Source organism: Carassius carassius, unplaced genomic scaffold, assembly GCF_963082965.1.
Source record: "Carassius carassius unplaced genomic scaffold, fCarCar2.1 SCAFFOLD_58, whole genome shotgun sequence".
Classification (NCBI taxonomy): Eukaryota; Metazoa; Chordata; class Actinopteri; order Cypriniformes; family Cyprinidae; genus Carassius; species Carassius carassius.
Window position 1 is genome coordinate 226225 of NW_026775030.1, and position 16281 is coordinate 242505.

Here is a 16281-nt window from a genome sequence, read left to right on the forward strand (position 1 = left end):
GAAACCTCAAACACACAGCTGGTGTTTTGAGTTGATTAGCTGATTGGCATGTCACCATATTTTAATTTGTTGAGATAAAGACTTGAATGTATTTAATACACAAGTTTTTACAATTTGAGTTGAATTACTGAAATAAATGAACTCTTCCACAACATTCTACTTTACTGAGATGCACCTGTATACCAGTCCAACGTTTGGAGACATGAATGGGAAAGTGTTTTGACTGGTATTGTACTACAATATATACAAAGAATCTAGGCTGATATACGTTACCCTGGACCACAAAACCAGTCTTAAAGATGGGACGATATTTAGCCAAGATACAACTATTTAAAAATCTGGAATCTGAGGTTGCAAAAAAAAAAAAAAAAAAAAATCTAAATATTGAGGAAAACCGTCTTTAAAGTTGTCCAAATTAAGTTCTTATCAACACATATTTTTAATCAAAAATTTTGTGTTAATATTTTTACTGTAGGAAATTTACAAAACATGCTCACTGAACATGATCTTTAATTAAAATCCTAATGATTTTTGGCATAAAATAAAAATCTATTATTTTGATCCATACAATGTATTTTTGGCTATTGCTACAAATATACACCAGCGACTTAAGACTGCTTTTGTGGTCCAGGGTTACATATCGGTATCTGCCTTTTTTGCTGACTAATATCGGTATCGGCCCCCCCAAAAAACATATCAGTCAGGCTCTAGATTTGATCTCCATTTTCAAAACAAAATAGCAATTTCAGTCAGTTTGTGCCACCTGGCGATATTTCCGTAAACAACTTCAACATGTGACTGACTTGCAGTTAAAGCTGTGGCCCTGTGGCGGCGGAAATAGGCATTTTGGTTGGCCACCTACAGTAACAAGGTTTTTTGCCATCGAATGAGGTTTGTGCTCCTGAAATAAAAATTCTTGTAGGATTTACTTAAAATCTTTGTAACAATTTGCACTAAAACATTTTAAGTATTTTTTTTTACTGCTACTGCTCTGTACAATCTACTTATTTACTAATTGTATGTATACATAAAAGGAAGGAAGAGGAAGAGCTGCGCTTGTGTTTGTCGCCATGTCGTCGAAACGCTGTTATTTTCATCTTGGAGTCAAATCACCTTTGTTTGGGCTTCCCAGGGACGCTGTACTTAGAGATCAATGGTTACCATTTATGTTTAACTCGGTTCCCAAAAAATTATAATCTACATGTAAAACTATGTGCAGTACATTTTGCTGAGGAAAGCTTCCTCAATCTCAATCAGTTTAATGCCGGATTCGCACAAAGATTAATCTTGAAAGATGGAGCAGTTTCCTCTTTGTCTGGAGAAGGCGTTGTTTATGGACCACAACCGGTAAGTGTATTTTATTATTTAAGTTGGTGCGTTTAACAGTTTCTGTAACTTATTACACAAAGGGCAATGCTGTTTAGCTTTGTTAACTAGATGGTAGCGCTGTGCAAAAAATTGAATGCGATTTTCATGCGCATCTCGTCAGTAAAAACGCTCCTGTGATTATAAGTACATCTCCAGCACGTGCGTTCAGATCAGGATTGCCAGGTTTTCAAAACAAATCCTACCCACTTGCTTCTCAAAACTAGCCCAATCGCGTTTCCAGGAGGGCAGCGTGTGCTCAGCTGCTGTCGTATCACAACACAGGAACCGCTTGCCCAATCAGAACTCGTTACGTATTTCTGAAGGAGGGACTTCATAGATCAAGGAAGTAATCAGCCTGTTTTTATGACAATGAAAACAGCGGTATACAGATAAGTTATATGCACTAGTGTTGGGCGATATGGTCATTTTTCAAATCGTCATATCGCCAGCCCGTGAGATCGACGATACACGATCTTATCGTGCATGGGTGGAGCAAGAGAGAGACTCTTTGTTCTTGTGTTTTAAACCGTGCAGGTGCGTGAGAGAGCCTATGGAATCACCAATTATTGAAAAAATATACTTTAAAACATACTGATAAACTAATGTTAAATATAAAAATACTGTATTTAAAACAGCTACGTTCACATATATAGTCGGACACAACTGTCATATCGTGCATCCTGTGACAATTTGCCGCATCTGTGTGCGGAAGTTATCAGTCTAAATGTTCTGCATAATCAGTCAACGGTGAAAATCAATATTAGATTTCATTTAAAGTCCAACAGTTTAACACTAATATTGGGCATAAACGAACAAGTTAAATATAAAGTATTTAAAACAGGTAAGTTCATATAATTGGAGTAAAGTTGAATTGAACTTCTGCATCAGTCATACAGCGCTCCGGACCACGCGCCTCATGACCAGCTCGACGCACCGCAACAGAAACAAGAATGAGATGCATTCTAACATAACTGTGGCATTAAACTCAGTGAGGGCTCGTTTAAAATAGTGCACATATATAGGCCGTTCAGATTACTTGTTAAAGTGCAATGAAACACCTTATATCTGCAGACGATGTACGTCTGTTTGTGGATGGTGACTTAGTAACGGCCAAAACTCTGTATTTTGCATGCATCACATTATAGTGCGGTGTGCATGAAAATAATAACAAGGCTGAAGAGCAAACTTATCATCCATAGTGGTTCTCACGTAGTCCTTCTACGTCATCAACACATAGTGAGTGTTATAAGTGATAAGTCTAATAGAAGGTCTACGTGAGAACCACTATGGATGATAAGTTCGCTCTGCCGCCTTGTTAATATTTTGTTTTTACTTTATTTGTAACGCCAAGAAAGAGTTAATCTGTCATGTATGAGAAGAGCGTGTTGTCGTGTAGCAGCCATTAAATGTGTGGGACACCAACTCCTCGTTTTCTATCTCTTTCATTTCATGGATTTAACGAGTTATCAGAGTCAAGGTGGACAGTGTCAGTGACTACAGGCTCTAATCCTCCTGCGCTCGCACGCGCTGTGTGTATGTGTGTGTGAAATGCGATGCTGAAATGAAATAGCTGGGCAGTTTTATTTTAATAAGCAGCCTAATAAAAATAATAGTTATTATTATTATAATCTAATACATTAATAGGAAAATGAGCCTAATATCGTCTTGATTATCGACAGAGAAATCTGCTTATGTCGATATCTCTGACTATCGTCGATACACGATACTATCGTCTATCGACACAACCCTAATATGCATGTTATATTGCACACTGTAAACACAATCAAAGCTTTAAAAAAAACACGAAAAACGTGACCTTTAAAACATACTGTAAAATAATTAAGATCTTTATTAAGACTTTAAATTAAGATGCCAAGAATAAAAAGGAAATTGTCCAAAACCAATGGCTACTCCTGAATACATTTTAAATGGTTTTAAATTGTAATAAAATTAATCGTAAAACATCCAGTATGTAACAGATCTAATTAAGTGTGTCACCACGATACAGACTGCAGTGTTTGATCGAACTGAAGGAATAACAGGGTGATAACAGGTTAGCACCAGCCAATGAGACCACTGTTTACGCATTTGTTCCACCCACTACAAAAAGCTTTTGCCTCTGCAAAAAATAAAATGAGAAAGCAGACTCCCCTCTGATACACATGACATTGTCCCAGTCTGTTTATGGTTGTTGAGCAAGCATCCACTGGGGGGTATCAGGGCGTAATGACCCTTAGGGAAGATAATTTTATAAAGATATTCTAACTAGGGCTGGGCGATATATCGAATATTCGCGATAATATCGGAATAATTTTGACGACGATGTACAATTTGAATATATCGGGAATATCGAATATTTCAAATTCAAGCATACTTTCCCAAAAGAACGCGCCGAATGTCCAAAAAAGGAACCTGTAACTGCTGACTGCTCTACGCCCCTCTACTGCGAGAGCTTTAATGATAGCGGTTGCCAGATAACAAGAGTTTAAATCTCCGAATCAGAGCTCCACTGTTACAAGGATACATTTTCTGCCCGATGTTTGCTTATTTTAAGCAATCTGGCAACCATGCGCACGTGCTCACTCCTCATTGCGGAAGAGCCGCCGACGGTAATCTGAAAACACTAACAAGCTGGAACTGAGCGATCTAATGAAAGCGTCGTTCAGCCGGTCTGTGTTCTGTCGTGAGATCTCAACTGTATTGTTTGCATTTGTGATCGCAAAATAAATGCACTTACTCGACCGCTGATGTTTGAATAGAGAAACATAGGCTATGGCCATTTGGAATTACTATTGGGGAATTACACTGATATGTTTACCAGTTTCCATAATATAGACAGAGAGAATGAAAAAGTCTTTGGTATTCATTTATATATAAGAACTAGCTATGTGCTTCAGCAATTAGCTCCCCATCTAAGAGGGTTTTTAGTGTCAGTAGGAACATAGTTTCATGCCACAGAGCTTCTCTTAAAACCACAGACAGTTGACAGACTTGTGTTCTTAGCTTAAAAACTTGTTAAAAAAAATTAAATAAAATACTTATCCCAGTTGCATAGTTTAAATTGTGAATTGCATGCACTAAAAAGAAGAATGCACTTTCTGTAACTGTTACTTAATTTGCACTGCTTCAGTTACATATAGGCCTACATGTATTCATTTAATAAAAAGCAGTAAGTGATCTCTTGGTCTAGATGTTTTAACTGCTTAAATTAGCTGTTTAATCTAAATAGTTTTTTTTTTTTTTTTAATGGGCAAAAGAAAATCATGTTTTATTTTTTATTATTTAAATGCAAATGCAAACATATCGAGATATATATGGAATATCGTAAAAATTTTGACAATATCGAGATATAATTTTTTTTTGTATATCGCCCAGCCCTAGTTCTAACAGAATCTACAGAGTAGGTGAAAGGCTCAAAGGTCGTCAAGCAGTCAGGCAAACTCACCCCACCCAAATAGGCATATTCCTTATCTGGACCATAGGCCTAGGAAAAGACTAAACAGTATAAATTGGTCCTTATAATATAACTGGGGGGAGTATATTATACGTCTATCTGATACCTCCGACAAAAAGCTGGTCATTTGATTGATTTTTGATGATTTCGTTGTGCATACATCCATTGTAACTAAGACAATGTCCAAAAACACAAAAGTAAAACAATATATAAAAATATTTTTTTCCTTATCCCTGACCTAAGCTAGTTTAGATGCTGTGGGCTTAAAGGGATTCCACCCTGAAATGAAAATATTGGAATACTTTTTGTAAGTGAAGAAAACCAAAATAACGACTTTGTTCAGTAATTCAACTATTCTGATGATGCTGATGTCACAAGCCTCCCAGTTTTCATCTAAAATATCTTAAGTTGTGTTAAATGAACAAAAAAATGAAAATGTGACTGATGACAACATTTTCACTTTGGGGTGGAGTATCCCTTTAATCTAAATATTCACAAACTGAAAGAGTAGAGAGGCATGATATAAAAATAAGTCAAATATTTTAGAAGCAACTATAAAAAAAAAAATGTTTGGTGGCAGGAGGATCTTGAAGTTAGTAAATTTAGAAATCCAGATATTTGCAAAGGTTCCCAATCTTATTCTTGCCACTGTATATTAAAGGACAAAATAATTGATAAATTGCATTAATTATAATGCACAAACAAACAAAAAATTATTAGACGTTTTTGCAACACTTTGTTGAATAAACAAACAGGTTTCAAGTTGGCAGTACACCACTCTCTGGACTAAAAACTGAACATTTCAGACATGAGTTTGAGCATACAAAATGTTGAGATTATGGGGTGACATTAAAATAACTAATTAAAATTTTTTGAACTGATTAACTGTGGCAAACTATTTGAAAGAGCCAGTTTAAAATCACCCATCACTTACTCAGATCCCCAAACACTGAGCTACATGTGTGCAAACGTATACAATGTGAAATGCTTGAAAAGAAAGGCTTGGAAAGGGTGTTCAATGGGAGCTGAGATATATTTGTTTGAGCAAACATAATGACGCAATGACAAATTCAATCCCTAGTGTTAGAAGTGATCATGCATCATGTTTTGCTAACTTTTTACAATGTTTCTAGAAAGATTAAAAACTTGGAAAACATAACCTTTTCCAACTGTTTTGCACTAAATTTTAGTGTGCAAAATAAAGTAACTTATTCTGTCTTTCACAATGAGGCGAGCGGAAAGGTTTTATCTCCTTGTAGATGAATTGCTTCCTGACTTATTATCTCATGAGAACACTCACCTTTTATTTAAATTGAAAACAGTCTGTGGAGGAGAATTTATTCCAGGGCTCCACTTTAAAATGTGCTTGAAGTTATGAGACAATATTGTAAAGTTGACAGGAGCAGGGATTGTGTGAAGCACTAGACGAAGAAAACCATAAAGAAATATGACACATACCACAAACAATCAATATTATTTATATTTGACTTTTGTCTTGTCTTGCCAGTAGTTTATCAAAAATACCCACAACAACTATATATATATATATATATATATATATATATATATTATTTTTATATATATTGTTTTTTTTTAATGAGAATAAAAGCTTCTGTGGTTTATTTGTGAGCATTTATTCAATCTTTAGTCATGTACTAAAACAGTATCTAGTTCATTAATGTCATACAAACAACTTTGAGACAAAAGACATTGGCTGCTAGATTTCACACAATATGCCCCCCACACCCCCATCATACCTGTAAAGCAGAGAGACATGAGGAGGTACTGCCCTGTGTAAGTGGTCCTCATTTTGAGTGTCGATCATAATTCACAAATAGCAGCAGCCTCACACTGAAATAAAAGAACAAAACAGAAATGATTCAGACAGACCACCAAGAAAAGAGGAACAAGGAAAAGGAGACCATTTTTATTTCTATGTTTCGGTGCATGTCCTTTTAAAAGCTAATGCATTCTGCTGACTACAGCCCTCTCTTCCGTGGGGTGACGAGCCATTCTCATGAGACTGTGAACTAGCTGTATTTAGCCACGGAACTTGATAACTAGCACATTATTAGCAAAGGACATTGAAGAATGGCTTCTGGGTCTGTGACCAGCGCTGTAGGGCTGATGGACCCTGACCCCCTCAATTTCCGTCCCCAGTTGCAAAGCCGTGTGTTTGTATTGGTTATGTGCTTTTGTTGCTGAGGTGTTTTTCCTGTTCTCACCCTGTACTCCCAAAGGAGCATAGTCTGGGTGTTGTTGTTTTTCTCCACGCTTCCCTAATGTTATGCTGTATTTCTTCCTCAATTCCCTGTCTTCCTGTTCTGTCTACTCCCTTTTCATATTGAATGTATGTATGGACAGATTGATGGCTAATTTCGCTGGTACTTGTGACTAGTGACAATAAAGGACTACTACTAATAGTGTGGCTAAACACCACATCCGCAGAAGAAGATTAACGCCTACTTCTACATCACTGCTGTTTAGCACCACCCACCGATTTAGGTTTGTAGTAGGATGAGAGGGAAAAAAAATGTTTAAAAAGTCACCATATTATCGCTATAAGTCACTATTATTATAGTTATCACTTTTCCAAGACAAATTTATTAAGATGCACCTGTATATTTATAGGTGCATCTCAATAAATTAAAATGTCTTGGAAAAGTTCATTTATTTCAGTAATTCAACAGAAATTGTGAAACTTGTGTATTGAATAAATTCAATGCACAAGTCTTTGGTTCTTTTAATTGTGATGATTTTGGCTCGCATTTACAAAAACACACCAAATCTCAAAAAATGTGAATATGGTGACATGCCAATAAGCTAATCAACTCAAACACCTGCAAAGGTTTCATGAGCCTTTAAAATTATCTCCTCAGTTCGGTTCACTAGGCTACACAATCATGGGGAAGACTGCTGATCTGACATTTGTCCAGAAAACAATCATTGACACCCTTCATAAGGAGGGTAAGCCACAAAAATTAATTACCAAAGAAGCTTGCTGTTCACAGAGTGCTGTATCCAAGCATGTTAACAGAAAGTTGAGTGGAAGAAAAAGATGCACAACCAACTGAGAGAACCGCAGCCTTATGAGGAAAATCAAAATTAAAATCAAGCAAAATCGATCCAAGAATTTGAGTGAACTTCACAAGGAATGGACTGAGGCTGGGGTCAAGACATCAAGAGCCACCACACACAGACGTGTCAAGGAATTTGGCTACAGTCGTCATATTCCTCTTGTTAGACCAATCCTGAACCAGGGACAACTTCAGAGGCATCTTACCTGGGCAAAGGAAAAGAAGAACTGGACTGTTGACCAGTGGTCCACAGTCCTCTTTTCAGATGAGAGCAAGTTTTGTATTTCATTTGGAAACTAAGGTCCTAGAGTCTGGAGGAAGGGTGGAGAAGCTTGAAGTCCAGTGTGAAGTTTCCACAGTCTGTGATAGTTTGTGGTGCAATGTCATCTGCTGGTGTTGGTCCATTGTGTTTATTTAAAACCAAAGTCATTGCACCCGTTTACCAAGAAATTTTGGAGCACTTCATGCTTCCTTCTGCTGACAAGCTTTTTGAAGATGCTGATTTCATTTTACAGCAGGATTTGGCACCTGCCCACACTGCCAAAAGCACCAAAAGTTGGTTAAATTACTGTTGTGTAATTAGTGTTGGTGTGACTCACTGGCCAGCAAACTCACCAGACCTGAACCCCAGAGAGAATCTATTGGGCATTGTCAAGAAGAAAATAAGAAACAAGAGACCGAACAATGCAGATGAGCTTAAGGCCAATGTCAAAGAAACCTGGGCTTCCAGACCACCTCAGCAGTGCCACAGACTGATCACCTCCATGCCACGCCGAATTGAGGCAGTAATTAAAGCAAAAGGAGCCTTTACCAAGTATTGAGTACATGTACAGTAAATGAACATACTTTCCAGAAGGCCAACAATTCACTAAAAATGTGAAGGGAAGAAATATTGTTTGGTATTTGTTGACATGTGGTCCAAATGGGTAGAAGTCTTCCCAATGTCCAAACAGGACGCAGCACCAGTAGCAAAGGCTCTGCTGTCTGAAATAGTCCCAAGATGGGGAATCCCATGAAATATCAGTTCAGACAATGGAACACATTTTGTTAATGAGGCAATAAAACAAGTGGGTAAGTTTCTGGGAATTTATATGGGAACACATTGCAGTTACCACTCAGTTTCCGGGGGAAGCATGGAACATAAGAATGCTACAATAAAAAAAACAAATTGGCTAAGTGTTGTGAGGAAACTGGACTCACATGGGTTAAGGCGCTCCCGATCGTTCTCATGTACATGACAATGAGAAAGCGAGAGTAAACCTAAGACCTTTTGAAATTCTCTTTGGTAAATCACCATTCATGGGAATGGAAGGGGATAAACAACAGCTGCCATCTGGAGAGGTGTGTGAGCATGACATGTTGAGTTATTGCAAGGAAATGTCTTCTCTGTTGTCTAATGTTTGTGTGCAGGTAAAAGCTGCTCAGAGGAAAGTTGCTGAAACCCCCGATACACCACCTGAAACCAGGAGATTTCATGGTGGTATAAGATCTGAGTAGAAAGAGCTGTAAGGCGAAAAGGTGACTGGGTGCGTTCCAGCATGGGGATATTGGCTGTGCAACACTGGGTTACCAATTGTAGTGGTAGGATTTTTGTTGCTTTTATGTTTACCATGTATTTTCCAGTTCAAATCCAGCTCAGTACAGAGACTGGTGAAGTCTAGCATTTCACAACAAATGGTTAAAATGAATGTGTACAGTGAAGACTTTATCATGGATTTGTGTAGGGAGAAAATTGTTGATGAAGAGACAACCAGTAGCGGAAGCTACAGTGAAATGTGTAAAATGCATGAGACCTATGATATTTTCTTTGAGAATGACAAGTAATGTTTAGGCCCATCTCATTCTATACTGTTTGCTTGCTTAAAAATAGGGTCACAAAATACATTTTGGTCCAAAAATAACGAAAACTACAACTTTATTCAGCATTGTCTTCTCTTCCGGGTCTGTTGTGAGCACGTTAACTGCAGTGTAGTGATATCCGGTTTGCAAACTAATCATTCGATTTAACCGGTTCTTCTTAGAACCAGTTCACCAAATCGAACTGAATTGTTTAAAACTGTTCTAGTCTCCAATAAGCATTAATCCGCAAATGACTTAAGCTGTTAACTTGTTTAATGTGGCTGACACTCCCTCTGAGTTAAAACAAACCAATATCCCGGAGTAATTCATTTACTCAAACAGTACACTGACTGAACTGCTGTGAAGAGAGAACTGAAGATGAACACAGAGCCGAGCCAGATAACGACTCGTTCACGAGTCAAGAACTGTTTCTGTCAACATCTGAACTGAACGGATTCTTTTGGTGATTGTGAACTGATTCTGTGCTAATGTTATGAGCGCGGGTAACTGTCCGAAAGAACCGGTTTGTGGAAAAGAACCGAACTTCCAATCACTACCGGTAACCCGAAAACGTTTCTATCTTTTCTAGAGGTGATCCCTCTGATGTCACATGGACTACTTTGATGATGTTTTTCTTACCTTTCTGGACATGGACAGTAGACCGTACACACAGCTTCAATGGAGGGATTGAGAGCTCTCGGACTAAATCTAAAATATCTTAAACTGTGTTCTGAAGATAAACGGAGGTCTTACTGTTTTGGAACGACATGAGGGTGAGTCATTAATTACATAATTTTCATTTTTGGGTGAACTATCCCTTTAAGGGAATCATATTTTTTGGGTGTGGAAGAGGTTTTATGTGGTTTCCCGGTAACACCCCTTTTGGTTGGACTGACACATAACAAGGCATATGGTTTCAGTGGGAAAGTGTTTCTTTGTCTCAATGACACCTGATTTGCATATTTTATGAATGGCGTGATGAACTGGTTATCTGCTAACCCAAACTATAGAAAAAATAGTATGATGCATTTAGGCTCACATAGTAGAGATATTTAGCCAAGGCAAACCAAGAGGTTTAATTAGGTACCAAGAAAGATACAAACATAAAGATAGATATTTATGCTTGAATATAGGCACTTAGAGGTCAGTTAACATGACTAGAGAATCATAACTTTGCTAATATGAGCTGGGAAACATACAAACACACAGAAATATATCGCATACATTGGAATGGCTTATATCCTGAGTTAAATGCAAGAAGGATTGTGTGTGTAGCCACAAATAGAGTGGAAGGCTGTGGGAAAAACTGTTATGAATATCATCAAATATTTCAAAAATCATGCTGATTTTGGGCCGATTTCCCCCCCTCCAACAATCCTAGCTATGTCCCGATTATCTTGATAGCTCTACAGATCATTTTATCAGATTTTCTCTTGGTGTGAGGTGTGTTAAGAGTTTCCAAACCTGATCGGAAGAACGTCGGAGTTACCCCGATCGCGAATCGTAAATATTCAACATGTTTAATATTTACGATTAGAAATCCTGATGTGTGGGAGGAACCCCGAGGACAAACACGCGCACGCTCTGGAGATTATCACATGAAACAAACCATATCCAATCATGAAGCGAGATGAAGGAAGACAGAAGCAGTCATGGTGCAGCACAAAGTGAAATTGATGTGGAAAGCCGAGATGGAGGATCAGCTTGATTTGTGGCAACAGCACGAATGTTTATACAATGTGTCATGTATAATCATTCCAGACACTATCATTGCAATTTTTTCTTGCATATCGTCCACCATGCTTCAAAGTCGAGACTCTGGGGCCATCCTTAAAAATATTCTTGTTTGCAGTAACCCGACGGTTTTTTTGCTTTTAGTCCGACCGACTGTAAATTGTAAATTTGCGTAAAGACCGACCAATTTTTTTTTTTACTCTTCAAACTACTAATGCAAAAGCAATAAAATAAAATTAATTATATTTAAGTAAGTATTGTAAATATATAAATTTTCTAGGCCTACATACAAATGAAGGCTATCTTCCGTAATTAAAAAAAAAACCCGTGACTAGGGCTGCTCTGATCACGATCGGCCGATCGTTAATGCGCATCTCGTCAGTAAAGCCGGTTCTCTAATCAGCGGTAAATTCCCTCAGGTGCGTGATTTCACATAGACCAGCTGTTACTACATCGTGATCAGAGCAGCCTAAAACTAAATTCGAATTTATTGTATTCGAATTTAAAATGCATAATAATTTCAGTTAGGGTGAAGAAAAGCTTTTTGCTTCTCTTCTGAGGCTCAAGATAGCGCATCGAGCAAAATATAATTGCACGTTTATTCAAAGCATTAGAATACATGACTGTGAAAAAACAACATAATATTTAAAATAATGTTTATGAACCAATTATTATTAATTAAGTTGCTTAAAGAACTATAAACAAAACAGCGTCATGTATGCATGCATTGTTAAATAAAAAAGGCGGAAAACCAGTCACACAGAATACATTTTTTCATTTAAAAACATGAGATGCAGTGGGATGGGGAACAAAAGCCCAACATAAAGTCTCAAGATATTTTTAGAAAATTGAGTTTAATACATTTGTAAAGCTCTCGTTTGGCTTGCTCTATCCGCTGGCGATAAGCATGAAGTGCATGTATTTTTCGTTTTCTTGACACAATTCCAAAACGATTGAAGGCCACTGTGTGTGCCCTCTTCACTGTAGTGTACAGGTCACTACTATACATGTAATTTTCTGATTTGCTTCACTCCAGTAAATCTGTCAGCATAGACTGAAGTTGAACTTGTGCAGTGACATTTGTTGGCACAAACAGATTTTCGTTTCCACCAGTGGGACATGTAGAATGTGAATTGTTGGTAGTTTGCAGGCTGTCAGCAACATGTAAGCACACACACTTTTGAGCTTTACAAAAAAAAACGTAAAACAAGAAGATACAAGCGCTAAATAATAATAATAAACAGATTTAACCAAAAAATATTGTTTAATTGCATTTTTGCATTGATTTAACAATGAATAGTATACATTAATATTACATGTCTTTCTAAACATGCGGCTCTCTTGTGCGAGATGCGAGTCCAGCGGTGTCCCAGAAAATGCGAGAAATATTCGTTCTGTGTGAACGCCTTGGTTTCAGTTTTGATGTAAACAAGATCTTCTCCACAATGATGTTCTCTCTCTTTTTTTTTTTGTAGTGGCTTCAACTGGATAGGCTAACATAACCTTAGAATGCAATGCCACATTCATACAAACCTATGTCATCACCATCACCAAAATTGTACTTCTTTTTTTTTTTTACATTGAAAAAAATATAGACCGACCTACCGACCCTTTAAAAAAAAAAATTACTGTTACTGCAAACCAAAATATTTTTAAGGATGGCCTGGTTAAAAAATCTGTTCGTGTGTGGTGTGCTGTCTGTCACATCATGGCACACCTTACACTATAGGAGCAAAACGGTTAAATCTAGAATTTATTATCCTCACGTTTGTGGTCTATCACATTTAGAAAATCTTATAAGATGTTAAAAAATATTTTGGTGTGTACCCAACATTAGTAATATTTTGCCCGTTGCACCCTCTTGTGGCCTCAGGATAGAAGCCAAAAGCTTTTCTTCACCCAAAACTGAAATTATGCATATAATTCAAATGTGATCATATTTCAGTACAACATTTTAATTTAGTTCTTCAGCCATTTTTGGCAGCCCTAGTATGTTCACTACTCACTGCTGTGTGTGTGCACTTGGATGGGTGAAATGCAGAGCACAAATTCTGAGTATGGGACACCGTACTCGGCCACGTCCTGTCCTTTTTAATGATTATAAAGGGAGCTCTATTTGCACACTTCTAAACTATATAATCCATTACTAATTTGAATCCTCATACAAATTTTTTGGAGCAACATTCTCATCAAAATGTGGGATTCACTCTTGAATTGTAATGACTGCCATAGTGATAACCATAACAATGGATGAGACAAACATAATTTGTGAAAATATATGTGCATTATGCAATAAATATTATTAATAGGAAATGGAATATGTTTCTAACTTTGTTTTTTAAACATTAATGAATCTGAAGTATTGTACAGTCGTGGCCAAAGGTTTTGAGAATTACATAAAAATTAGTTTTCAAAAAGTTTGCTGCTAAACTACTTTTAGATCTTAGTTTCAGTTGTTTCTGTGATGTACTGAAATATAATTACAAGCACTTCATACGTTTCAAAGGCTTTTATCGACAATTACATGACATTTATGCAACGAGTCAGTATTTGCAGTGTTGGCCCTTCTTTTTCAGGACCTCTGCAATTCGACTGGCCATGCTCTCAATCAACTTCTGGGCCAAATCCTGACTGATAGCAACCCATTCTTTCATAATCACTTCTTGGAGTTTGTCAGAATTAGTGGGTTTTTGTTTGTCCACCCACCTCTTGAGGATTGACCACAAGTTCTCAATGGGATTAAGATCTGGGGAGTTTCCAGGCCATGGACCCAAAATTTCAACATTCTGGTCCCCGAGCCACTTAGTTATATATGGCACGGTGCTCCATCGTGCTGGAAAATGCATTGTTCTTCACCAAACTGTTGTTGGATTGTTGGAAGAGGTTGCTGTTGGAGGGTGTTTTGGTACCATTCTTTATTCATGGCTGTGTTTTTGGGCAGAATTGTGAGTGAGCCCACTCCCTTGGATGAGAAGCAACCCCACACATGAATGGTGTCAGGATGCTTTACTGTTGGCATGACACAGGACTGATGGTAGCGCTCACCTTTTCTTCTCCGGACAAGCCTTTTTCCAGATGCCCCAAATAATCGGAAAGGGGCTTCATCGGAGAATATGACTTTGGCCCAGTCCTCAGCAGTCCATTCACTATACTTTCTGCAGAAGATCAATCTGTCCCTGATGTTTTTTTTGGAGAGAAGTGGCTTCTTTGCTGCCCTTCTTGACACCAGGCCATCTTCCAGAAGTCTTGTCCTCACTGTGCGTGCAGATGCGCTCACACCTGCCTGCTGCCATTCCTGAGCAAGCTCTGCACTGGTGGCACTCCGATCCCGCAGCTCAATCCTCTTTAGGAGACCATCCTGGCGCTTGCTGGACTTTCTTGGACGCCCTGAAGCCTTCTTTACAAGAATTGAACCTCTTTCCTTGAAGTTCTTGATGATCCTATAAATTGTTGATTTAGGTGCAATCTTAGTAGCCACAATATCCTTGCCTGTGAAGCCATTTTTATGCAACGCAATGATGGCTGCACGCGTTTCTTTGCAGGTCACCATGGTTAACAATGGAAGAACAATGATTTCAAGCATCACCCTCCTTTTAACATGTCAAGTCTGCCATTCTAACCCAATCAGCCTGACATAATGATCTCCAGCCTTGTGCTCGTCAACATCCTCACCTGAGTTAACAAGACGATTACTGAAATGATCTCAGCAGCTCCTTTAATGACAGCAATGAAATGCAGTGGAAAGGTTTTTTGGGGATTAAGTAAATCTTTTTGATTTTTTCATTCTGGAGTATATGCAAATTGCTATTATAAAAACTTAAGCAGCAACTTTTCCAATTTCCAATATTTATGTAATTCTCAAAACTTTTGGCCACGACTGTAATTGAGTGACTGCATGCCTGAGGTGAGTTATTTGCTTTAAAAAAATAATAAAACCAGCTCCAAATAAGTGTTTTTCACATAACTCTCCTTGATGGCCTTCAGTTACTTTCAGATAATATATGAAGCGCTAACATAAAACTAGCAAAAAAAAGTATGCACTGTAGGCAGATTTAACACACAAATCTCATACTTCATTACTCTTAATCTGAAACGGTAAATTACCAATAATGTCTCAGGCGCCGCCACCAGCCCATTATTAAGCCCAAAGTTCGGTTTAATTTGAAAAATATGCACTTTCATTATCTCACAGCTGCAATATTATTCAGTTGAAATATAAATTCAATAAAATATCTAGGTCAGTAGTCTTTTTGACTGTACGGTTTGTTTTATATATTTAATATGCCTATAAGGATATTTGTATTTATAATCCTCAGTTTGACTGGTGTTGTCTAGCTACACATCTATATTTTAAATATTCCCGACAAAAACTGAAAGATGAAAAAATCATGTCCTTGATCATGTTTATAAAAGTTAGCTGTGAACTTCACAAAGGATCACAAATGTGTTTAACAGCCAAAGAATAATATACAACAGAAACACTTTACAGACTAGGATGCCTTCTTATCAATTACCTTACATGAACAAATCACAGGTGTCCTAGTAAAGTATATCAATAAGTACCTTTAGTGGATGGGGTCTTGATAAATTCACCTTGATTCGTATGCATCCCCTAAACCATGGTGATTGACAAGAGCTATATAAGGAAGATGAAAAGCAGTTTAACTCTAGGCTACTTAATAAAAATAAATAAATAAAAAAGAATCTCTTAACATTGATTTTTGAAAATGTACATATCTATATATGTACATGTATATAATGTATATCTACAGTAGGCTATAAAACTAAAATAGAAAACGTATACTATCA

The 16281-nt window shown here is 37.4% G+C and overlaps 1 protein-coding gene across 1 annotated transcript in view; it reads right to left on the reverse strand.

Moving 5' to 3' along the window:
- LOC132134240 (interleukin-20 receptor subunit alpha-like) overlaps positions 1 to 16281 on the reverse strand; it is a 49963-nt gene that overhangs the window by 33416 nt on the left and 266 nt on the right. Inside the window, exons 2-4 of the mRNA XM_059547043.1 lie at positions 16036 to 16108; positions 6580 to 6673; positions 6123 to 6243 (exon numbers count right to left, since the gene is read on the reverse strand). Coding sequence (XP_059403026.1) covers positions 6123 to 6243; positions 6580 to 6631 — 173 coding nt within the window. The 5' untranslated portion in view covers positions 6632 to 6673; positions 16036 to 16108. The remainder of the gene's footprint in view (positions 1 to 6122; positions 6244 to 6579; positions 6674 to 16035; positions 16109 to 16281) is intronic.